General features: G+C 39.7%; 3 protein-coding genes across 3 annotated transcripts; 2 read left to right on the forward strand and 1 right to left on the reverse strand.

Annotated features, from left to right (window-relative positions):
* The first annotated feature begins 1,411 nt into the window (after window positions 1–1,411).
* Window positions 1,412–9,834, forward strand: smcr8a (Smith-Magenis syndrome chromosome region, candidate 8a). Its single transcript, XM_007574350.2, has 3 exons — window positions 1,412–2,559; window positions 5,104–6,870; window positions 9,333–9,834. The coding sequence occupies exons 1-3, from the start codon at window positions 1,907–1,909 to the stop codon at window positions 9,793–9,795; spliced, it is 2,883 nt and encodes a 960-aa protein (XP_007574412.1). The 5' UTR covers window positions 1,412–1,906; the 3' UTR covers window positions 9,796–9,834.
* Window positions 9,835–15,765: 5,931 nt separating this feature from the next.
* bud31 (BUD31 homolog) lies at window positions 15,766–18,387 on the reverse strand. The gene is made up of 4 exons (XM_007574351.2): window positions 18,187–18,387; window positions 17,159–17,281; window positions 16,343–16,509; window positions 15,766–16,261 (listed from the first exon to the last, which is right to left on the reverse strand). Exons 1-4 carry the CDS (start codon window positions 18,278–18,280, stop codon window positions 16,211–16,213), a joined length of 435 nt encoding a protein of 144 aa, XP_007574413.1. The 5' UTR covers window positions 18,281–18,387; the 3' UTR covers window positions 15,766–16,210.
* A 370-nt stretch (window positions 18,388–18,757) lies between these two features.
* pdap1b (pdgfa associated protein 1b) lies at window positions 18,758–22,473 on the forward strand. Its single transcript, XM_007574352.2, has 6 exons — window positions 18,758–18,906; window positions 19,209–19,300; window positions 19,724–19,828; window positions 20,391–20,512; window positions 20,777–20,928; window positions 21,991–22,473. Exons 1-6 carry the CDS (start codon window positions 18,894–18,896, stop codon window positions 22,053–22,055), a joined length of 549 nt encoding a protein of 182 aa, XP_007574414.1. The 5' UTR covers window positions 18,758–18,893; the 3' UTR covers window positions 22,056–22,473.
* Window positions 22,474–23,200: the final 727 nt, after the last annotated feature.

Genomic DNA, 23,200 nt, shown 5'->3' on the forward strand with positions numbered 1-23,200 from the left:
CTTTATAACTTCTGCCTGTCAAGAGGAAATGTCAAGTAAGTTCCTTTCATTTAAAAAAAATGATTCTGTGTGTTTGATGGTTAGCTCAAACACATTTATTTTCATTTTCATACAGCTGTATCACTTACAGTACGCGTCTCTTAGCTCTTAGTTGTTTTTCTTTAGTGGAAAACAAAGTGGAAATAGATTTGTTTATCCATTTTAAAGATTATTTCTGTTAATATTAAGCAGCTGAAGTAAATATTATGAAGTACAGGAACCTCCAGACTGGTCACAAAGTCATATTCTAAATTTTGTGCTCTTTGTGTGTGAGTTTCTGCTCCTTGATATTTGATAAAGGTTATTCTAAAATAACCTTTATCAGTGTGGCAACCTGTGCTCACTCCATGTTTTCACAAGCTAACACGCTTCATTTCTCCCACATCACATGCTGTCCTGTTTGTCTGTTTCACTTCTCATTTTCTGTGTAATCCTGCACAGAAAAATGAGAAAGTAATCAAAACCTGATTTATTTTTAACCTGTTCTTATTTGATTGTTCAAGCTCTCTCTGTTCAGCCACTTGCTGTTGACCTGTGAACCACAGAGGGTATTTTTCTGCAAGCCAACTAATTTTTTTTTTTTCAAAACAAGTCACTTTGAAATCCAATATTTACGGGAGCAAAGAGAGTTAATAGAATTTTCTGAGTTTATTAACTCAGACAAACTCATTGTTTGCCACGGTTTTAAAGCTCCCTAGAAACTGTTAGCTGGAATACTGATCTAGTAAATTAACTGGGTTGTGATTTCTTCATCAGGCCCTGCTGAATATCTTGGCTTGATTTTTTTTCTTGTCTTAGTTCCTATTAGTAAATAGGTTAACCTTTCTCCTTATTTACACTTGCACACTTTCCTCAGTTTGAAGCCCAGAATAATAACACGTCTGACAGATTTAAGTTCAAAGTAATCTTTTAATTTTACCAACATGTTTCTTTAAACTGGAAGTAAATGTCTTTGTTGAAGTCCAGCCAGAGGTCTTGCTTGACTTTGCCTCCAGTCTCAAAGACTTTTTAGCTCACCACCAAAGATTATTTGTAAAACAAAAAAAGAAAACAAAAAAAAAAACAAAAAACAAAAAAACATTGAAAACATGCAAACAAAAGCTGGTCATCAAATACAAGAGGAATTTAATTGCTTTTGAACTAACAAATATATTTATATTCATGATTAAGAGGGGTGTAAATTATTTACCACGTGCTTCTTTGATAATAAAATGCAATTAAAGCGAAAAAAAAAATCTTCAACAATTGTTAAAAATATTATTATAAGTAATTACACTAGAAATTAATATTTCTGAATTTGTTGAATTAAAAACAAAATAAAACAAATCAACATTTCCGTTTTAGGCGGAGTTAGTTTCCCCTCGATGGGCGGAGTTTTGGTCACATGACCAGGCAGCGTCCAGCTGGGTAATCATGGCGGCTGTCTCTGGATGTGAACGGCAGATGTAGCGTTTTTCTCCGTAAACGATGTCGTTTGATCGGCGCGCCGGACTTTGATACGGACGCCAGAGAGCGGAGGGACGGCAGCCCCACACGGGGGCATGAAGAAGAGGAGGACGGACGCTCCTCTCCGAGGCGGCTGTAGCATGAAGGCTCTGCAGGCTCCCCGGACACTGTGATTCCTGAGGAGGGCTTTTGTCAGCCAAGGCGCTGGATGGCATTTTTTTTTTTGTCGAGTTGATAATTTGTCTTTTTAATTGGCGGAGCTCTTCTCGCAGATGTTGAGCTAATTTGGCGATTAGAATAGGTTCTTTGGAGCAGCTGCATTGTTCAGTGGAGCAGCTTCACCTTATTGAAGGTTTTACTACAGTGTGATGATGGCCAGTCTGAATGGACTCTCTCTCTGCTGTCCACACACGGCTTTTCTATGACTGTTTGTGCTTCTGCTGCTTCTCATGCCTCCCTCAGTAATAACACTATGATAGGCTCCCCAGATGTGGTAGCTTTCACTAAAGAGGACGAATATGGGCAGACAAGTCAAGACCCTCTGGATCTCCCGGAGGAGTTCTCCATACCCCTCTACCCGCTGGCAGACTCCAATCCCTGGGCCAAGACCTCCTACGCCAAGTTCACCAAAGACTTCATCCTCATCTCGGAGTTCTCAGAGCAGGTGGGCCCCCAGCCTCTCCTCACCATCCCAGGTGATCCCAAAGTCTGTGGCACCTTCGACCTCAATTACTTCTCCCTGCGGATCATGTCCGTGGACTACCAGGCCTCCTTCGTGGGGCATCCGCCTGGCAGCGGCTACCCGAGGCTCAGCTTTGTGGAGGACTCCAGGGTTGTCCTGGGAGACTCGAAGGAGGGAGCGTTCGCATACGTCCATCACTTCACCCTGTACGACCTGGAGGCGCGGGGCTTTGTGCGGCCGTTCTGCATGGCGTACGTAGCAGCAGACGAGAAGAAAATCATGCTCCAGTTTCAGGAGCTGTCCCTCCGCTTCTCACAGGCCTCGGAGTGTCTGAAGGCCGGGAACAGACGAGCATTCGCCAAGGAACTCCAAAGGAAGCTCCAGGACCTGGAGTAAGAGCTTTATTTCAAATTTTACTTGTAAACGTCTTGTTCAGAGGTCTAAAATTAGATTTTTAGATGAGGTCAAAGGTTCAGAACAACCAGTGATGAGGGTCACTTTGTGTCATCTCAGTGAGATTAGGGGTAATCCGCTGCTCGGCCAACTCAGATTCTCCTGAAACTTTGTAGCAGTGACCTCTGCAAGCTAAAACCATCTTACCTGAAATTCTAACATTTTCACCATTCATCACCATGTAAATTTTTTAGAATAAATCACAGCGTGGAAAGAGAAAATTCCACTTTCTGACACATCTTCGTCTCTGGAGTCTTCAGTTTTCAGAAGATGTTTAAATCTCTGTAAACACAGATGGAAAAGTTGTAGTTTTTTGTGTAATGCCTCAAATTCAGGATTTGTCTAAGACTTGTCTAAGATTTGAAAAATATTAGAAAACATATATGTAATAAACTGTCTTTTAGCTCATTGTTATTGTGAGAATATTATGGAAACATCACCAATTCCCAACACCATAATGTTAGTAAAAATTGAAGTTATGGCCAACTAAAGTTGACACAGTTAATAAAATAAATTAGATTATCTACTTGTCCGCTAAGTTTCAGTACCCTTCTACACTTCCTTTGGTTTTCAAAGCTCTTAACTGGGTTTTTCAACAGCACTTTTCCTGCTATCTGTGTTTTACACGTTTAATAATTTATTTCTAGAGGCCTACTCATCTTGGCACATTCAGCTACAAAATATTTACGAAAACTCCCATCTTGTTTAGCCGTGGAGCTTTGCACAAGTTGAAGTTAACTAGGCTGATTCTAGTTCTGTTGTGAATTTTCATTATTCTTGCTGGAAGTAGAACATTTTGTTGGTTGGCCAAGAATAAAATCACAAAACTCACCAAATTCTTCAGCATTTCCCAGTTTTTTTATGTCCAAGCTTCAATGTCGTTCACATTGTGTGGCTCACAAGCATCAGCGGTTTCAGGATTGACTCGCTGTTTTGTCCGCTTATGAGTCTGGATTTTGAGAATTGCTGCCATGAGGTGGTCTATTTTTTTATTTACACTAACTTTAATCTTTCTTCTTAGGTTTTCTGTGAGGATATAACAGTAATGATGTGCTTTCTACAAGGTTTTAAAGATGAAGCGATTGCCTGCTTGGATGAACAAAAACACGTTTCATTGTCTTCATTAATATAAAAAAAAACAGGCAAAAATCCAGCAAATGCATTACCTTAGCTGAATATTCACGAGTGTCTCCATGATAATCACAGGTTTCAGCTGCTTTTCAGTGCCAGCCTACTAGTTTTTAATTGTTAGAGATGCATCAACACAATGTAGAAAAAGAAAGGTCGATGGAGTTACTTGGCAGAAGCATTTATTGCAGCATTAAACTGCAAAAGGCTATTAGGTGATTTCCAAACAATGGAGTCCATCATCATTGATCCCTGAAAGATTATCCCCATGTGGGAAACGTTCCAGAATGCCACATATCAGCTCCCAGGGTCAGAGGTTGAGTTTAGGTAATTAAAGAAGCTGTAAAAAAACAACAACAAAAAAAAAACATCAGTAAATGAGATAATCAAATCTTGTCCTATCTAAGATAACTAAGATTAGTTATCTTAGATAGGAGTCCTTCGAGTCTCCCAGGACAACCCGGGAGTCCTCCACAAATCTTAGATCTAAGCCTGTAGATATGAGACAGAGTACTCTACTGAAAACCACTCAGTTATGAACTATTAGAGTTCATATCAGAATGATACGTATGAGTTAGTATAGCTTGTAAAAAAAAATTAACTGCTTAGATGTCCAAAGTTTCATTTTTAAACAAACCACAAAACGTCCTGACCAATGTCTGCTGAACAAACACAACCAAAGCAGACCAGTTGGATCACGATGGCAAGTGTTAAATGGCGAAAACCCAAACTCTTACCAACTGTCAGAATCAAGCTTTATTTGCCAAGTATGTTCACACATCCAAAGAATTTGTCCTTGCTTACAGAAGCTCACAGTGCACAGAGAGGAACAGTACACACAATAGACACAGAGACATCCTAACACACTCACACAGATATACACACACCACCTTACATACCTGTAAACCTTTATAGAAATATAAAATACTAATTTATAAACAAATAAATAATCAATGTCAAACACGGGGATAGCAGGGTGATGATTTGGGCTTGTTGCCACAGGAGCTTGGCACCATCCTTGAACTGAGATGACCAAACCTTTGGTCATCTCCAATGACCAAAGGTTTGGTCATTGGAGATGACCAAACCTTCCTCCAATGACCTGCTTGAGATCAAGCAGGTCATTGGAGAAGATACTGATCTTCTCCAATGTGAAGATAACTATCCGACTGGCCTTATTTGCCCCCTTGTTAGTTTGTAGGGTAAGATGTTATGTCGAAAGGCATAACCAACTTACTGAAGGTTGAGAATACCTTTTTTCCGGTATAACCAACAATCAGTCAGCAGACTACCACTGGTATTTTTAGAATGGTGCCATTCCATGCCTATTACTGCATCTGTTTTGTTCTGCTTAGGTACACCCACTCTGTGCTGCAGCGGGAGGAGGGCCTGCAGAGAGAGGCGGGGCCTCAGTGTGTTTACTCTGCCCATGCTGTAGAAAAGGCCAATGAGCTGGCCAATGTGGAGAAGAGCATTTACGAGCATAGAGACCTTCTGAAGCAGATCAGTGCCTACCATCGGCGACCACGGCGGGATCCGCACGCCGTCTCGTGCCAGAAGTGCATGAACGAGTGCTTGAGAGAGTGCGAGGAGCTGTTGGACAAATACGCCAAGCTGGCAAATCCCCTCGGTTACAGCCAAAGGGTCCCCAAAGGAGAAGGCGACGAGATTCAATCCGATGAAAACAGAGAGGAAGAAGAGGTGGATGAAGACGATGTAGAGGGTATTAAACGCAGGCCATCATACACGCCACAGCTGATCAAAGCCAAGTCTGCAAAGTGTTTTGACAAACGCCTGAAGACCTTGCAAGAACTGTGCGAGGAGAATTTCTACGAGGCCACCATGGAGCTTCTGAAGGAGACGGAGAGGAGTTTCCGCGGCGACCTGTGTTACCTCTACACTCGCCGCCTGGACAAGGCACTGCGCAGGAAGCAGAAAATTGTCAACTTCCTGTTTGAGGCAGATCTCATTGATGACGTTGAGGATGAAGCTGAGACACTGAGACCATTCTGCGCTGTGAATCATGCCATAGACAACTACATGCACTTGAATCCACCTCATATCGTCCTGGGGTCAGAGGCTCTTGAGCTTGATGGATTAAAACCTCAAGGTCCGCTAGGCCTGGCTTGTGAAGCCGCCACTACTCAGGAGCTTGGACTTCTGGGAAGCCATCTGGACTCCTCTCCCTCAGACCAGACCTTGGAGACACAGGAGAGCTCAGAAGGGACCAAAGAAAGCTTTAGCAGCGATAAAAGTGGAACAGATCAAACCGAGAAGCAAGAGAGTCTTGCAAGTATAAATACAGAAGGTCCTGATCCGGACTCTGACTTGACACCAGAACCCGACCAAAACACCTATCCAGAGAGGGAAAGCAGTAGTGAGGACATGGAGACCACTGCTGGGGAGGATGACTGTGATACCGGACAAGACCAGACCCCCGTGTCTTTGCTGGAAGTCGTGTCCGAACTGGAGGCCAGAAAGGATGACGGGTGTGAGATGGGAACGCACTCGGAGCTGCTGGTTCCCATGGATACAGCTTGCTGTATGGCCCAAGAGGGTTTCCTCTATGAGGCAGCTGACCCTGATGCTGTGCCTTACCTGAGTCCAAACTCTACCCTGAATCCCTCTAAGGTTCTGGTGGTCAACCAGGAGCCCCACGCCCTTCATCCCGTCCAGGATGAGTACACAGTGGGTTCCCCGTGCTCAGAAGGTCCACCAGCAGGGCTGGAGCTTCCCGTGAGCGTCTTTGGAGACGCAGCTTCTCGTAGCTCCATGGAGGACGGGTCGGACTGTACCATGAGTGCTTCCACGGGCTCCGACCGGGCCGCCTCGCCGCTTGGCTACGGGGGGTCAGTGACCCTCCGTCAGAGGAAAAAAGCCGGGCAAGGCGCTTTGAGGTTCGTGCGCCAGTACTCTTTTGCAATGCAAGCTCTGTGGTGTCTGCTGAGTGGCAGGACGCTGGTGGTGCTCGGGGCGGACGAGGGGAGAGTCCGCCGCCTCGTGTCTGCTCTGGCGCTCTTCGTACCCAACCCTGGCAAGAGTGGAGAGAGGGTCCAACCCTGGCTGTCCTGTCCCTTCACCCTCGTCGACCTTCACAGGTGGAAACTTATTGGGCTGCAAAGGTAAGAATCGCTTCAGAATCAAATTACATCTTAACCCTTTTTACTGATTTTAGTATTTAAGATGTACAGTGCTTCGTAAAATATTAAACAAGGGACTTTTACAGATTTTGTCACTTTTCAGATTGAAACGTCGTGTTTTATTTGCATACAACAAAGTCAACCAATCTATAGTTAAACTACCCCTCATGTGTGTTTTTAATCTTATGGAAGAGTGGCAAGAATAAATTCCTTACTGAAGAAATCCTGTTTTCAGTTTTCCCCAACAAACTAAGAAGGGAATACAGCAAACATGCGGAAGAAAACACCTGCGTGCAAAAAAAAATAGTGGAAAAACTACTACACCTCACTCTAAACACCACTTCCACTATGACAATGTTTTTCAAAGTGGATTCCACCAGGGGGCGCTGGAGAGGCCTCAAATAGCTGCAGGGAAAATTAGAAAAAAAAAATCAAATACATTTCATTCATTTTTTTTTAAATCATAAAAATCAAATCTGTTTTTCAATCATTACAAAAAAAAGCAAGTTTAAATAACTTATTGAAATTATGTTTGCTCATCCTTCTGATTGGTTGCCAGTCAGATTTATCCAGCTGCTCAGCTCCTCGTGCTAGCTTAGCAACCGTGAAACAGATCCCTGCTGTGGAGGTCACTGCTACCAAAAACCCCTGACGACTCATGGCCAACTAAAATCAGAACGTCTGCGACAGCATTATGCTAACAAATATAATAATTAATGAATGGTAAATAAAAGTGAAGCAAAGGCAAATGATTTGTTCAAACTTTTACAACAAATTCTAAAGTTTGTTTACATATTTTGCAGCATGGTCTGTTGGTTTTCAAAGAGGCCTCTGCCAAGAAGCTAATGCTGTTTGTGGGAAAGTTTGGCAAACACATGCACTATACACTAATATCATAAAGACAGCGTCATCCTGATGGGAATTGAATTCTCCAGCAGGGATGAAGAGGAGATAAAAAAAACCTATCGGAGGCCGAGGAAGGCGTTTACCTTCCAGCACGACAGTGCAATTGCCAGATCTGCAATTCTGCCATTCAAATTGTAGAAAAAAGCAGATTCAAGTGTTGCAATGGCCTAGTCAAAATCCAACCTAAACTCAATTGTGAATCTGAGCTTGACTTGTTTTGCAAAGATTTGGCTAAGAAGTTCAATTTGTCTAAATGTATCACATGCAAATCCATTCGAATGCACTGAGGTCTGTGGAAATATGTGAGAAAATGTGAAAATGTTCATTGGCTATGAAATCTTTTATGGCAACATTTGCTGCAGAACATGAAACCAAAGCAGTCACGACTTACCTGAAAGAAACCTTGAATTTTTGAGGGCTTTGCGGCGTTTCTGTAAGTGTTAAATCTGAAGCCGATGACATCATCATCTCGCTTCAATCACACCTTACGCCACACTTACTCATCTGCTCTGACTCAGCCCTCGGTGACTCACTCTGACAGCCCTGTGGCTTTTCATGCACATCTGTCAATGTTTCTTTTCTACTCTTTCTGCAAACAGAACCTTGACTTTTTGAACAGGAGAGGATCCTGTGTGTAAAGTTTGTGGTGTCCATTTAATTTTGACTTCTGTAAGAAATGCAATTGTTTTAGTATTTTTTATGTTCATAAGCTTTAAAGTACACAGCACATTATTTATAAAAAATGCTAGTTTTGGTAAATTAGTGCGAAAAGAGTTCAAGGATAACCTTCAGACACCAAATGGTGACACGGTGTGACAAATCATTATATCCTTTTTTTTGTTGTTGTTTTTTATCATTGCATTCTTTATGTAAAACCTCTGCAGGAAAATACACTTAATTCTTCATGTATATTTTGTACTATACCATGCATACCTTGTAGTTTAGAAACATGAGAGAAAAATACATTATGACCGACTGTCACCACGACACAACTGCTACTACAAATTAAAATTCATAAAAGAGCAGAATCTTTCAAAGTATTTAAATTTAAATTTGCATATATAATTTGAAGTTTATATTTATTTATGCAGCTAAGTACTTTCTGAGGTATATGCAGACATTGTTAAATACAGAAAATGTTGAGTAGAAATAATTATTCCACCGTTATTTTGGCGCCCCTTTAGCGTGGCACCCCTTATGCATCACATATAGTGTATACCTACTTTTTGCACCACTGCTGGGCATGAATGTCATTAAATTTTAGGCTTTAGTAGTTTGATTCAAAGTTTTTACTGTGGTCAGTTGAGCAATGATGTTAATGTTGCCAATTCCGCAAATAAGATTAATAAATTTATGCCAGGAACTTTGTCAAGGCTAGAAAAACTGGTGTTGTCTAAGAGCAACTTGCTGAAGGACCCATCCGTTCGTTCGACCCTGGAGAACAAAAATCACTAACAGCTCTAACTTGATGACTTTTGCTCCCATGATGATTAAATGCAGGGTTAAATTGTAGATGTAATCGTCGTCTCCTCCCTCAGGGTTGCTTCTCCCACCGGCTCCAGCGCCCTCTACTCCTTGTCCCGCTACAGCCGCTACATCTCCATCCTGGATGCCGACATGAAGACCCTGCGCTGCCCTCAGTACCGCGGCCAGCTCCTCGCCAACATGGCTGACCACCGCACCTACATCCGCCGTGGCTCCACCTACTTCCTCCACCTGCAGAGCGTGCTCTGCCGCCTGGCGGCCAGGGCGTTCCTGCTCACCTTCACGCACCACCTCCACCTGCCGGTCAGCCCCACGGAGGGGCCCGAGGCGGTGGAGGCCCGGCGGCGGGGCTTCCTCCAGGAGCAGCTGGGGCTGGACGAGGAGGACGGCCAGATCCTGCTCTACCTCAGCCGGCTCATCGCTCAGCGGTACCTGCAGCCCGCTAACAGCGACGACTGCACAGCCGTACCGTGTTTTAGTTTTAACTACATCACCAGCGTTTTATATAAAATCTGATTCCCCGAGTGGAAGGATTCTTTCCAACACCTCACAGCTGAAATCAACGCTGATACTTTGGGTTCATTTGGACCAGGAGTGATCTACATAAGATCAAAATCTCTGCACTGATTTGTTTTTCTCCATGTTGAACTCTGTCTGCCTCACTGTGCATCTCTGTGATCTCACACCTTCCTCTGGTGGCAGAGAAACCAGAGCTGAATGTCTCTGCCGACTCTTCTCGACACTTCCATATCGGAGCAGATGAACACTGGCCTACGAATACATGTTGAAGCAAAAACAAAACTGGCAAAGAACTGTAGCGTCTGGTTCGACTGCCTATGGCTTTATGGAGCACCCTTTGCAAAGTTACATATAGGGAAAATATCAACAGCAATAATTTGGCTTATTTAGCCTGTCGCAGATTTTTAAAAATGTGCTTGTTCCTTTTTCATAGTCAATATTTTCACTGTTATTCTTACATTTATGAATGTCAGTTTCAAACTAAATATGTAATTCACAAACTAGTCGCAAACTACATATTTAGCTTTCAAGTTAAATATTTAGCTGAGAAGCTAAGTACTTGGTTTGAAAACTAAATATCTAACTCAAAATTAAATATTTATTTATCCAACCAAATATTTAGTGGCAAATTAAGTAATAAGCTATGAAGCTAAATATTTAGCTTCAAACAAAATATTTATTTTCCAAACTAAACATTTAATTTTCAAGCAAAAATATTTATTTTCCAAACTAAATATCTAGGAGTAAAGTTAAATATTTAGTTATTTAGCCAGCTTAATATTTGCTATATTGCTAGCTTACTAACTAAATATTTAATCTGAAAATTAAATATTTAGATGGCAAGCTAAATATTTGCTATATGGCTAGCTTTTGTTAAATAGATATTTAATTTGAAAGTTTAATATTTAGATATTTCACAAGCTAAATATTTGCTAGCTTGCTAACTATTTAATCTGAAAGTTATTTGTATATTTAGCAAGCTAAATATGTGCTATATTGCTAGCTTGCTAACTCGATATTTAATTTGAAAATTAAATGTTTAGTTTGTCTCCAACATGGTGCAAATATGACCTTGAAAAATGAGCACCCAATGTTTTACTTATGACAAGCTAAGTAAAAGAAAAAAAATGCTGTTCATTTTTTACTGTGTAACTTCACAAACGGCGCCGCATATGTGTTGACAGCTTTTATACCCTGCCGACTACATGTAAACATGTTTTTCAGCACCGCAGCGCCACGTATGCTGACATTTTCTGTTGGCCGAGAACAGACGCTGTTCGTGAAACTCGGGCAGCTGGTTTTAGAAACTAGCCCCTCTCTTTGGAACCGTCCATCTGTCCCTTCTTCTATGATTTTACCTTCACTCGCCAACATTTTTTTTTTCTTTTTAGTTTTTTTTTTTTTTTTTTACAGCCCACATTCCTTCAGAAACGGACAAGCGTCCATTTTGTTACAAACGGCAACACGTTGTACGACCGTTTCTACGTAAATTTAAGCTTTTGATTTCAGGGCTACGACGTCCGAGGTGGTGGAGAACCGAATCCTGTCGGTCAGGAGAAACGATACCGATCAAATAGTTGAGACCAGCCGCTGGAGCACATTTTCTTGACTATTAAACAGGAGAATTTTAAAGCTATTTAACCTAAATGTATTGAATTTCACTGTTGTCTTAAAGCTGTGTGAGAGTGATGTGTTGTCAGCATGAGACAGTCTTGTCAGAGTGATCACTGTGTTGATAATATTTCAGTTTTGTTACAATACGGTTTACTGAAAGCAATTACTCTTTTAATACTCTTAACAATAAACTTTTATTTCTTGTGCCAACAGAAGTTTAATTCAGGACACCTGCTCGACTTTTTAACTACAGATGCACCGATCAGGCTTTTACTGGCTGATACCGATTTTTGGTTTTCCTTGAAATCAGCAATGATGTTTATTATTTGTTAATTTTTTATTTATTTTTTTTTTTTTTGCATTTCTTTTGTCTTAGAGCTGAAACACATTCAAAAGGGGGGAAATATGTGCTGCAGGTTATTTGATTTGAAATCTGCCAGAAAATGAAGAAGTAACCCAGTTTTATCCTGATTAAATTCATATTGGTGGATCTTAATAAATGAGAATATCAACCAGTCACTAATTTCATTAAAAATGTAACACAGTAATTTTTCTTAGGTGTTTATGGGTGTTAATTTTTATGATTATGGCTTTAAAGCCCCCCCCACCCCCCCAATACAACTTCTCTCAAAATGTTAAATGTCACATCAGACCAACAAAAATATAGTTATGTTGTATGTACATATACAAATGCTCAGCCTACTTTAAAATATGTCCTTTTTAAATGCACTAATTTAGATGGAGCTCCTGTTGCGTGAATTACTGCATCATTGAGCCGGCTGCTTTCACTTGGGACTTGGGCAGCAGATTTTTCCACATGAGCTTTTTCTGTGTTGCTTCTGTACATGTTTTTTATTTAGTCAGTTTTTCCTTCCACTCAACTTTCCATTAATGTTCATGGTTATTATAGGCTTCTGTGACGCATCTTCAATGACTATCAGGTCAACATTTTGAAGGTCACAATTTGACATTTCTGCAATAAAATATATTTTATGTCATATCTAAAATATATTTTTGAATTATCAGCTACAAACCACAATCATCAAAATGAAGGGGGGGGGGAGGGGAAGTTTGAAATTTGAATATTTTTGCTCCATTTTACCGTCTTCTTGAATTTTATAAATTACACTTTTCAAGGACATTCTAATTTATTGAGCCATGTTATTTCCATAATGCTAATCATTTCTGATTTTTTTTTCTAAAATTAAGCTTAAGGCGAGGTTTTAGTATTATTATTTTAGTGTGTTTGATCTGCTGATCACTGAGCCCTGCAGGGACATAGCAGTCGATTCTCTGGCCAATTAATTAGTGCATCTGCTGGTGGCCCATTGCAAGATAAACACTCCCAGTTTAGGATTTAACTTTTAAAAGTGGCTTATCTTTGCGTTTTGTGCCGTCTGTGATTCTGTGGGATGGTAACTACATGACTGCATGGTCAGAGTTTAAAGGTCACTACAAGCAAGGCTTTGAACTACTACTTAAGTGGATATTGGTGCAGCATGTGATGAAGAGATGCGCCTGATTTATTGGGTTTTTGTCCTAGTCATGCAAAAAAAAACACCTTGAATGTAATCTGAGAAGCCATGCCGCTGTGTCCTTATGTTGCCGTATTCTGTCTGCTTTTTGTATCTCATCAAACTGCAGGTTCGGCCTTGCCAGGAATTTGAATAAAGCACGATGTGAATGTCTTCCTGTTTGCCTTCGTGTTTGTTTTTGTTTTGTTTTTTTGCCTGCCGCTGCTCGGGGTTTGTGTGTGTGTGTGTGTGTGTGTGTGTGTGTGTTTTTAATACCTTGTGGGGACCGAAGTCTGGTCCCCACAAGGGGAAACGCTGTTTTTGGGTCAGGGACTAAGGTGTGAATTGAGTTTGGGTTAGGATTAGGATAAGGGTAAGGTTTAGGCTGTGGAAATGAATGGAAGTCAATGGAAAGTCCCCACAAAGATAGCCACACAAACGTGTGTGTGTTCAGATGAAACTTCCCCTCCAGTAAAACCAACAGCCTCGTCTGTGTGACTTTCTCCTCAGCGATGACGGATGTGCAAGCATCTGAGGTGCCATGAATAATAAATGTTCATCATCTGCGAAACACTTCTAATTGCCCTGAGGGAGCAGCGGATGTGAAGGTGTTTTGATGTGAAAACAAGTCTGCAACAATATGATCCGTCCTCACAGCGCGATGCTGCGCTAAGGAGGCGTGTGGGCGACTCGGTGCGCAGCAGCTTGAGATGTAAACTACAGTTTGCCTCAGCAGTTAATGGCTAAAAACCGAATCTTCCACTCTGATTTGTGAGCGATGGGAAGGAGGAGATGCTCGTTCAGATTTGAATCGATTGGGGATGCTGAGAGAAGGAGTTGATGCACTTCATCTCAACTTCCCTTCAGCTTTTATATTGATCATGTAGTCAGACTGTGTTTGGAAGCCATTTTAAACTAAATGTCACCACCACATGAACAGAAGTCCTTTTTATGACCCTTTTTGCTGCCTAGAAACCAAACTGTGTTTTGTCAGCAGCTCTCCTGGCTTTCTGAGAGCTTCAGAGTTTATTCAGGATTCAGATTGGTTTTTTAGTGTTGGTTTTTGCTCAACTTTCAGATTATTATTACTCTTTTAATCCAGTAGATCAAGATCATGAATATCCTCAAAGGACTGGTTTTGCCACAATATATCAAATAAAAGAAACTATTAAATTATTCTAAGATTAATATGTAACATCTTTCACATTGTTGTAATTTCACCTTACACAAATAAAATCGGGTTTGATTTGAGGGCCACAGAATCAGCTATGATGTGCCTGTTTTGGCCCTCGAGCCTCGAGTTTGACATGTGGTTTAAATCATTCAATCATGAATGATCACATGCAAAGATTTACATCCAACTTTTTCCTCAAATACAAATGTTGTTTCCCCTGGTAAAATACTAAAATAACGAAAACAGTGACAACAGAATTTGAAGAATGCTTGAAAAAAAAAAAAATAAATAAAAAATCTAGACACGCCCCTGCCCACAAACCCTCAGTTATACTGTAAATAGCTGTTGTGGTGAATTATGGGTCATGTAGTGTGGTACTGGCAGCCCATTAATAATAAATATGTGAGCTTTTCTCCCGGCCCTCATGTAGCCTGACGTCACTGAGATAGATCAGCACACATTAGTGCACAACTGTGAAGAGGAAAACAAATAGTTGGTTTTCAATGGTTTATAGCAAACAAAACCTGAAATATTTTATCTTTATTTGTATTTAGTTCCACCAGGTCAATACTTTATATGGCAGAAAACATTTCAGAGTCAATAGCATAGATTTATTACACCAGGCTGTTGATGGTGAGATGAAAACAAAGTGAAAGTTTTACTGATCAAAACAAAACAAAAAACCCCCCAAAACAAACAGAAAAATCTTAAAATTGAAAACTTAACAGAAGTTTTTTTTTTTTTTAATCTCTTAATAACCACATTTTTTTATTTTCATTTTTGTTTGGTAGCAGATTGCACCAGTAAGTTTAATTCAAAAACATTTAAACATTTATTAAATTGAGATGATAAAGTTTTTAAAAACAACCAAACAAGAGAGACTCGTATCTTGTAGCCTAAAAGTAAATTTGAAATTATTTACTTTTTTTATGTAGAAATCAGGCTAGTACAATCCATTAACATATTGTGCATTTAGTTTGTTTATGCAATAGAAATGTTTTTACATTTTTCATAAGAGAAAAGTTTGTGGCCCCCACCTTTTTTTTTTCAACGTACTTCACAGTCGTGGCCCCTCCTGTTGGAAAAGGTTCAGACATCCAAGTTTTAAACTAAACGCTGCCTCCTCTTGTTTAGCTGAAGTACTCCATATATAGTTCCATGTTTATCAGTCGCCGATTGGGACATTTTTACTCCAGTTTTACGCTAATAAACATATGAATTATTTAGCTGTAACACCATCTTGTGTATGCAGATAACCTGGTGGTCTTCAGCCCAAATATATCAACTAATTACTATATGTAGCAAAGGTTTTGACGTCTTTACACAAAATATTCAGTAAGGAAGCGGGAAGACCCGACCCGCTGCAACAATATGATCCGTCCTCACAGCGCGATGCTGCGCTGAGGAGGTGTGTGGGCCTCCGTAGCCCACACGCCTCTCGTTTGTTTTTCTTGTGGCGTAATAAACTACAGCAATAACAGCAAAAGAATATATATTTAAAACACCCGATTAGTTTTTATTAAAGAAGATTGAAACTCTGCCTTCCTGAAATGCTCTACGTTTCTCACTTCTGATTCTTCTACTATGCTTAAATAACAGCTAAAATAGGTGATACTGAACTTGTAATTGTGATAAAATGCCAACAAAAAGCACACAACGACAGGAAATGACCGAAATGTTTTATTTAAAAATCATACTATAATAATGAAAGATATCAGGATTTTCATCCAAAAATGAGAAAAAAAAAGAAAAAAAAAAAGCATACTTCAATCTACATTAAATGAAAACCAACGCATTAGAACCGACCTTCACAGCGAGCATGGCTATCTGGAATGACAGGTCTGACTCAGAAACAGTCCACAACTTTCAAGAATGAAAAGCACAAACAGGAAAAACTGATAAAAAAAAAAAAAAAAATGGCCCCCGGTCTCCGTGTTCTCCCATCGCCTTGCTGCGTTTAAACACAGAACGTTGATCCCACGTAAGGGCAGCTGACGGTGAAGGTAATGATGTGTTTCTGACGCAGATGAAATAATAATGATAATAAAAAAAAAAAAATTTCTCCATGCTTGTATTATGAAAACCGGACGAGTCCTCGAGGCAAACACACTCAGCCGGAGCATCCTCTGCATCCACAGTGAGTGCACTCAATGATCCTTCCCTGCAGAACACAGACCATCTTAACATCGGACCGGACCCCTCTCTGCAGAGCACACAGTAAAAACGACTTTGTCAGACTTACGACTTCCAGCTTGCTCTTAGGGACTCTGCAGATGCAGTTGGTTCCAAAGTTGGTGTCTCGGGTCTGGATGCAGCGCAGGCAGCACAGGTTCTCGTAGCCCTGCTTCTTCCACTTGGCTATCAGGTTCTTGTCTGCGTAGCCTTCCTTTATGCAGTAGTCGTATAACTCTGCCACAAAACAAACAATTGAAACAATTGAAACAATTGAGTCGTTGTGGTTCGTGTGCAGAGAAACCAACACATTTATCTTATAGAGGGTTCCTGCACATCTTTTTGTTGGCATTTTATTGTTTTCTGCACCTGTTTTCAATTATAAATGCAAAATTTCATATTCCTGAAAGAGTCAGGCTTTGAATATGAATGAATACATTTGTGGATAAGCAGATTTGTGCATGGATCACATCCATTAGATGAAAAATCTAATGGATGGATAAACTGGATGGGTAATCCAAGGGATAGCAAGAGGGTAGATGAAAGGTTGGATGAATCGACAGATTGATGGATAAACACAAATGGATGGATGAATAATTGAAACTGACATATGCATGAATCAATGGGAAAACAAATAGATAATAGTACGGAAAACACATCAGGAAATTACAGCATCCGGCTTAACCAACCTGACCTGGAAAACATCAATTTCATACATTTATAAATTGCACAGGTACTCTGACTTGAAGTTATAGTGTGTGTGTGTGTGTGTGTGTGTGTGTATATATATATAGTTACAGTTATAGTTACACTTAAAACCACTAAAGCAGTCAAAAAAGGAGAGAGAGAAACAACACTGAGATTATAGTGTTAAGCATCTCTGTACCTCTGCTGATGGCTTTTCTTTTGTAGAAGAGATCGTAGATGTACCGACTGCGCTGATGGTGCAGCCTGAAGATTGGCCAGAGGGCCTCCACCTTCCGCTTCCCCTCATGAGGGTCTGTTTCAGCTGGGACACAGAGAACAGATGAAGAAAATAAGTATGAAGATATTTGGATACATTATCCAGATACTGTATATTAACCAAAAGTACAGCAAAAATAATTGAGGAATAAAAGCGAAAATATTGGAACCTGCTTGGTAATATGCTAGATTTTTTTTTTAAAGCCAAGCTGTAACAACTTGTCTTCAAATTATTTCTTTGGATCTTTGAAAACAAAATCTCATCACTCCTATTTGACTTGGTTCCCTTCACAAACCATTTCCCAGTGTTTTACTTTTGGGAAAACTCACTGAAATCCACATAGTGGATTTCAGTGAGTTTTTAATAGAAAAGGAGTATTTAATAGAAAAACATGGTTAAAAGAGAAAGAAACGAGCAAAGAAAAAAATACAGATGGATGTACTAAATAGATAATAAATAGATAATTCATTTGAGATTTCAATTGGGAATATAAAGAGCATTTTAAATGAAACTGATTGTTCTTATTCTTAGTTGTCTGGTCAGAGACGTTATGCCTTATGTGATGTCACTAGAGGCATACGTGGTGTACCTAGTATTTTGGAGGGTAGATTTTTATCTTTATTAAATAACAATTTATTTAATTTAAAAAACAATATGAAGTGTTGTTCTATAGTTGACAAAGTACATCTAAAGAGAGTAGACAATTTTTAGAGACCGATCTGACTGGTAGCTTTAGCGTTAGCAGCTCATGTTGGCAGTTCTTTTCAAATATACTGCAAGACTATCTTAATTTGAATACCTAAGGCACACTACCAAAGAATTGGGTGGGAGGAAACATAAAAACCATACACTCAGATAAAGACATTACATTAAGCTTTATCTCAATAGCTTCCTTTACCATATTCGCCTGCTATTTCGTTCGTTAAACATCCATATGAAAACGGACCTACCCTCTCTCATTTTCTGATCCAGCTCATCCAAAGTGGGCTCAATAAGCTCCCATCCATCTGGAGGTGGCTTTCTGCTCCTCTTTACTTTCGGCATTTTGACTGTTTTGAACAAAACTAAAGCAAAACAGAAGCTTCTGGTGTTTTCGATCTTCAAGTATCCGACGCCGAGCCCGTGTGCGTCGCGTAATTTTTACGTAATCTCGGGGACTGATGACGACATCTCTAAGTTAAAAATAACATATTTCCCTATAGCTGGAGGTTACCAATTTTAATAGAATTTTTTATCAATAACATTTTAGAGTTTATTTAAACCTGTGTTTTGTCTGTGAATACTTTTGTACGAAAACATAAACTTAAGGTTTGATTTCTTACCTGGCCTATTGCATCACTTTAGCGCTCCTGTAAATCGCCGTACAGTAAAATTCACAAGTCATCATATTTCTTTTTACACACAAAAAATATTTAGTTTTATTTATATTAAAATTATGTGCCGCCTTTATGTTTGTCTTATAGCAACAAAAATTGCCTTCTGGATCTTCTTGAACAAAATATTTTTCGTCAGGCAGATGGTTCAGCCCCAAAAAGTTGCTTCAGCTTTTCGCCTCCGAGTTTAGCCAGCTGTCAGTTTATGCTGTTGCCTTAACATTTATGTTTTTTGTTAGAATTTTTCTCTTAGATAAGTTGTAACAACGACGTAGTTTTACAAAATGCCAAAAGGAGGTAAGAACAGTGCCTACTCATGTTACATTGGTTTTAAAACCTGTTTTTGTTCACCTTTTGTGCTCGCCGTGAAGGGAAAACGATACCAGCGACGCGCTGTTTTAGTACACCCACCGGTGTCCCGTTTAACTGTTATTTTAATTTAGCTTCAAATGGAGACATAGCTATTAAAGCTATTAAAATATGTTTTAAGGTTATCTTTGTCTTATATTAGTCGTCTGTTCACTGTTCGGCTCTTCAGATGTATACAATGTAATCAGCTGTGTGTGAGACGAGTGATGTAATGTTTCGTTTTGTGTCAGGCAAAAAAGGTGGCCACAAAGGTCGCATGCGCACGTACACAAGTCCCGAGGAGATAGATGCTCAGATGAAAGCAGAAAAGGAGAGGAAAAAGGTAGGTTTAAGAGGGTACACCAGATTATTACTTGCTCACACAGTGAACTCTGTATTTCTAATTGCACAACGTAAAAATATTTTTCCTCCCTTGAAGTAGACTATCATTAGTTGCGTCTAGATACGTTTTTAAACAAGCAAGTTTAATTCAGTAATTATTTCAAATAAAGATATTCACATGTACATTTTTATTGCTAACATCAATAGAAAAAACTGATTAGTGGTATTTATTTTACCCTAATAAAAAATCAACAGCAAAAACAGCTGAGGGTGACATAACTGCTTAAAAAATACTTGATACTGGTATGATCATGATCACCAGTGTGGGGCATTTTGAGTGGTGTCTGTGTTCTTAACCTGGTTCTTTTTGTAACATACTAATGAGTGTATCCTACCTCTGCTTTATGTTGTTTTCATGTCACAGCATGAACAAGAGGAGGAAGGGGAAGAAGGAGCATCTCCTAAAGACACAGCAGAAGAGAAGCTACCGGGATCTGACTCAGAGGACAGCGACGACGACGATTCCCTGGTATTACACTTCCCCCCTTTCCACCATTGCTCTGTTAAAATATCCACACACAGTTTAACACACAGCTAATTGTACTGTATGCAGTATTCAGGTTTGGTTCAAGGCATTTATAAAACTGCATGATCAAAGAGAACTTATGGAGTTCCTCGGGGCACCACCTAAGAGTAGCTTTACTTCAAAATGTAGATGTTAAATATCTAAGATGTTTCTTACCATATGGTGGCGACATAAACCTCTACATTTGTGTCGACAGGCCATAGCAGTGTCTTTAGAATATCGGTGAGTAGCTGGGGGAGAATTTTATGAAGCTTAATGCAGAAAAAAAACAGAACTCAGGTTATTGCTTATATATATGACATGTTGAGGGTCAGCAAGGCTAAAAACTTGAGATATTCTGGGAACTGAGGTGAAGTCATGAAGTCATTTAATCCTCACTTCCGGACTACTTTATCATTTTAATTTTCTTTAGATTTTAATTCTTTTGTTTCAAATATTTACATCTTAATTCTATTCTTTTGAATTAATTCTTGTCATTTTCCCCTTGATTTGCTTATTTCTGTAGAGAAAGAGAGCTGGAGTGGAGGGATTGATAGAAATCGAGAATCCCAACAGAGTGGCTCAGAAGTCTAAGAAGGTGACACAGATTGAACTGGATGAACCGCGGCAGTTGTCAAGGAGAGAGAGGTTTGTGATTTCTGGCTCTTTCCCTGTCATCAAAACGGATTTTTACATATCATCCACAAAGGCATATTTCCAGTCCTGGACTAACATTGTTAGGATATTTTGACAAGTATCTCCACAAAAATGCTGCGTGTTCCTCCTTCCGCAGTTTGTGATTTGGTGTTGTTCAATGCAAAAAAAAAGTTACATGAAAAAGAAACATTTAAATGCTAAAGTTATATAATCCCATTCATAAATTTTGAGTGTTTGATTTTCTCTCATACACAGAGAAGAGATTGAGAAGCAGAAAGCAAAGGAGCGGTACATGAAGATGCACCTGGCCGGGAAGACGGACCAGGCCAAAGCAGACCTTGCCCGCCTCGCCATCATCAGGAAACAAAGAGAGGAGGCAGCAAAAAAGAAAGAAGAGGAGAAAAAAGGTAACCCTATATTTTTTTTTTGTATAACTTACAGTCGAGTATTGTAAGGTCACAAAACACCGTTTTAATTTAATTATACTGAAAAGCATTAAGCAATACTTGTGAAATAATACCAGCTTGTTTTATCTGCACATGAGGTAGTGCTCTCAAATGTTACTGAAACGTTTTTTGGTGTCCAATGAGTGAATTAGCTAAACCGCTGGGACTGAGTGGCTGATTTTCAGACCTTTACGGCGGTAGATAAAATCGGTTTCACATGTAAATATCGGCCAATCACGATAATCCACAATTTAGGAGATCAGGGCAAATCGACCGGCACAGCCCTGGTAAGAATACTTTCCCAAGATCCAACAGAGGATGTGGACTCCATTTTATTACAGTTACTATTGATACATTTGTTTCAGAACTGATTTTTACCTTTGCAACATTTTTTTGCCACACCTGCTTGTGTTGAAGCTTTGGATGCAACACGGTAGCTTCTAGACTTCTGACGAGCATGTTGCCTTATCAACGTTTTCTCCAGATCTCAAAAAGAATTGTCTCTAAGAGCCGATACTTTGTAGTGAATCCGAAGAACCGGCTCCCCACTTTCTTTTCCTTTGGCTGCTCAGCTCTCACTCTCAGTGGCTCCGCCCTCCTTTTGGCAGAGCTTTGTTCTGATTGGTAGCATTACAGCCTTTTGGCCAATCACGTGTAAGCATGTGGGACTATACAATTATGGGAAAACAAGTGTTTGCAGTGTTCTGTTCATAAGTGAAAAAGTTTTATTACAATTTTACATGAAAATAAGAATGCTTGCTTTCATAACAGAACAAATAAATAAAATTAATTTGTTATAGTTTAAAACATTTCTATTTGCCAACTTAATCTAAAATAGCAATAGATTAATCATCTTCTGCTGTCGTTTGAAAGCCAAAAGATAGCTGGCTACAGTTTGGCGGCGCACACCGCTTTCCGGATTGAATCGTGTCCGTCACGACACTTACAGCTTTCTACGCCGCCACTGTGTACATGTCCTAACATCTAGATCTGATTATCTATCTTTACTCTTTTCTCCTACAGCAAAAGAAGCAGCAGCGGCGGCGGCGGCAGCAGCCAGAGGGGTGAACTCACTCTCTTTGAAATGATGCCGAGTCTTTATCAGAGGCTTTTTCACTCATTCATGGACTGGCGCAATATACGTTTGACTATTTTTAACGGAAGATCATTGAAGAGTATTTGATGACACTGTCACTACGAACAGTTGGAAAAATGATTGAGGAGTTGTGGAGACGTGGAGAGGGGGAAAAGGGGGTGGGGGTATTTGGCGTGGAGTTAGCGGCTCGGAGTCCCTCCTGGGGACAAAAGCTACAAATGAGAATACACTGATCTTCACGTACACTTGGAATGAACCCCTCAATGTTAATCACGCTATACTTATCATTGTACAATTCCAACTTTGCTAAGTGAGCTTTTGCCACTATGTCTTTTTTTTTTTGATCTTACATTGTATATAACTGACTCATTAAAACAAATTTAAGATTAATTATATGAAACCAGTAAAAACGTGTCTATTCATGAATTGCTTGTTTATGAGAGAACAGTGTGTTGTTCTCAGCTTCAGACTGGAATCAGACCTGATCTGGTTTAAAACCCGACTTTCCCAGCCTGAGGTGCAAGAGTCTGTGTCGCATCTCCTGATAGGAAAATAGGATGAGTCAATATCGTAAGAGTTTACTTTGGAACAATATAATCTACGAAGAACTGCACATAAAAATCTATATGCTGAGTTTAAAACTATTAAATTGATAAAAGTGTCACTTTTCTTATCTATGGGAACATTTTGGGTATATTTTGGGGTCAAATGTAATGACTTTATCCTAAAATATACTCAAATGTTCCCATAGATGTTTAAGAGATTTTTGAAAAATCCTGGTGAATGAAAATCAGCTTTTGTTCTGTCAAGAAGGACCATCGTCTCAGTTTCATAAGTAGTTTAAGATTAACGATGCGACAGGTTTAGCACATATCCTTCATAAATGTGTGTGCTGGCTCTTGAAGCTCTGACTCCAGTTCAGTTCACACATTGAGAATCTCTCTCAAAACTCTTACAAAGGGCTCTCCTTACACAGTGTTCTCCATTGTACATCCTACAGCTTTCCCTTCCACTAAATTTTCCATATGCTTTGATACTTCTCTCTCTGAACATTATGCAATGTTTCCTTATTTACATAAAACATTTTTCTCCCATAAACAAACTCCATGTGCATTTCACATTATGCAATGGAACAGG

This window comes from Poecilia formosa, unplaced genomic scaffold, assembly GCF_000485575.1.
Source record: "Poecilia formosa unplaced genomic scaffold, Poecilia_formosa-5.1.2 Scaffold350, whole genome shotgun sequence".
Lineage (NCBI taxonomy): Eukaryota > Metazoa > Chordata > Actinopteri > Cyprinodontiformes > Poeciliidae > Poecilia > Poecilia formosa.

What these genes read in the sequence shown, in the direction of transcription:
- smcr8a (XM_007574350.2), top strand. Translation starts at nt 1,907, where the DNA reads ATGACTGTTTGTGCTTCTGCTGCTTCTCATGCCTCCCTCAGTAATAAC. An exon ending in AGGAAGCTCCAGGACCTGGA is followed by an intron (nt 2,560 to 5,103) that starts GTAAGAGCTTTA and finishes TGTTCTGCTTAG; the next exon opens with GTACACCCACTCTGTGCTGC. An exon ending in AAACTTATTGGGCTGCAAAG is followed by an intron (nt 6,871 to 9,332) that starts GTAAGAATCGCT and finishes CTCCTCCCTCAG; the next exon opens with GGTTGCTTCTCCCACCGGCT.
- bud31 (XM_007574351.2), bottom strand. Translation starts at nt 18,280, where the DNA reads ATGCCGAAAGTAAAGAGGAGCAGAAAGCCACCTCCAGATGGATGGGAG. An exon ending in AAGAAAAGCCATCAGCAGAG is followed by an intron (nt 16,510 to 17,158) that starts GTACAGAGATGC and finishes GTTTTGTGGCAG; the next exon opens with AGTTATACGACTACTGCATA. An exon ending in CTAAGAGCAAGCTGGAAGTC is followed by an intron (nt 16,262 to 16,342) that starts GTAAGTCTGACA and finishes TGTGTTCTGCAG; the next exon opens with GGAAGGATCATTGAGTGCAC.
- pdap1b (XM_007574352.2), top strand. An exon ending in GCGACGACGACGATTCCCTG is followed by an intron (nt 19,829 to 20,390) that starts GTATTACACTTC and finishes TTATTTCTGTAG; the next exon opens with AGAAAGAGAGCTGGAGTGGA. An exon ending in GAAAGAAGAGGAGAAAAAAG is followed by an intron (nt 20,929 to 21,990) that starts GTAACCCTATAT and finishes TTTCTCCTACAG; the next exon opens with CAAAAGAAGCAGCAGCGGCG.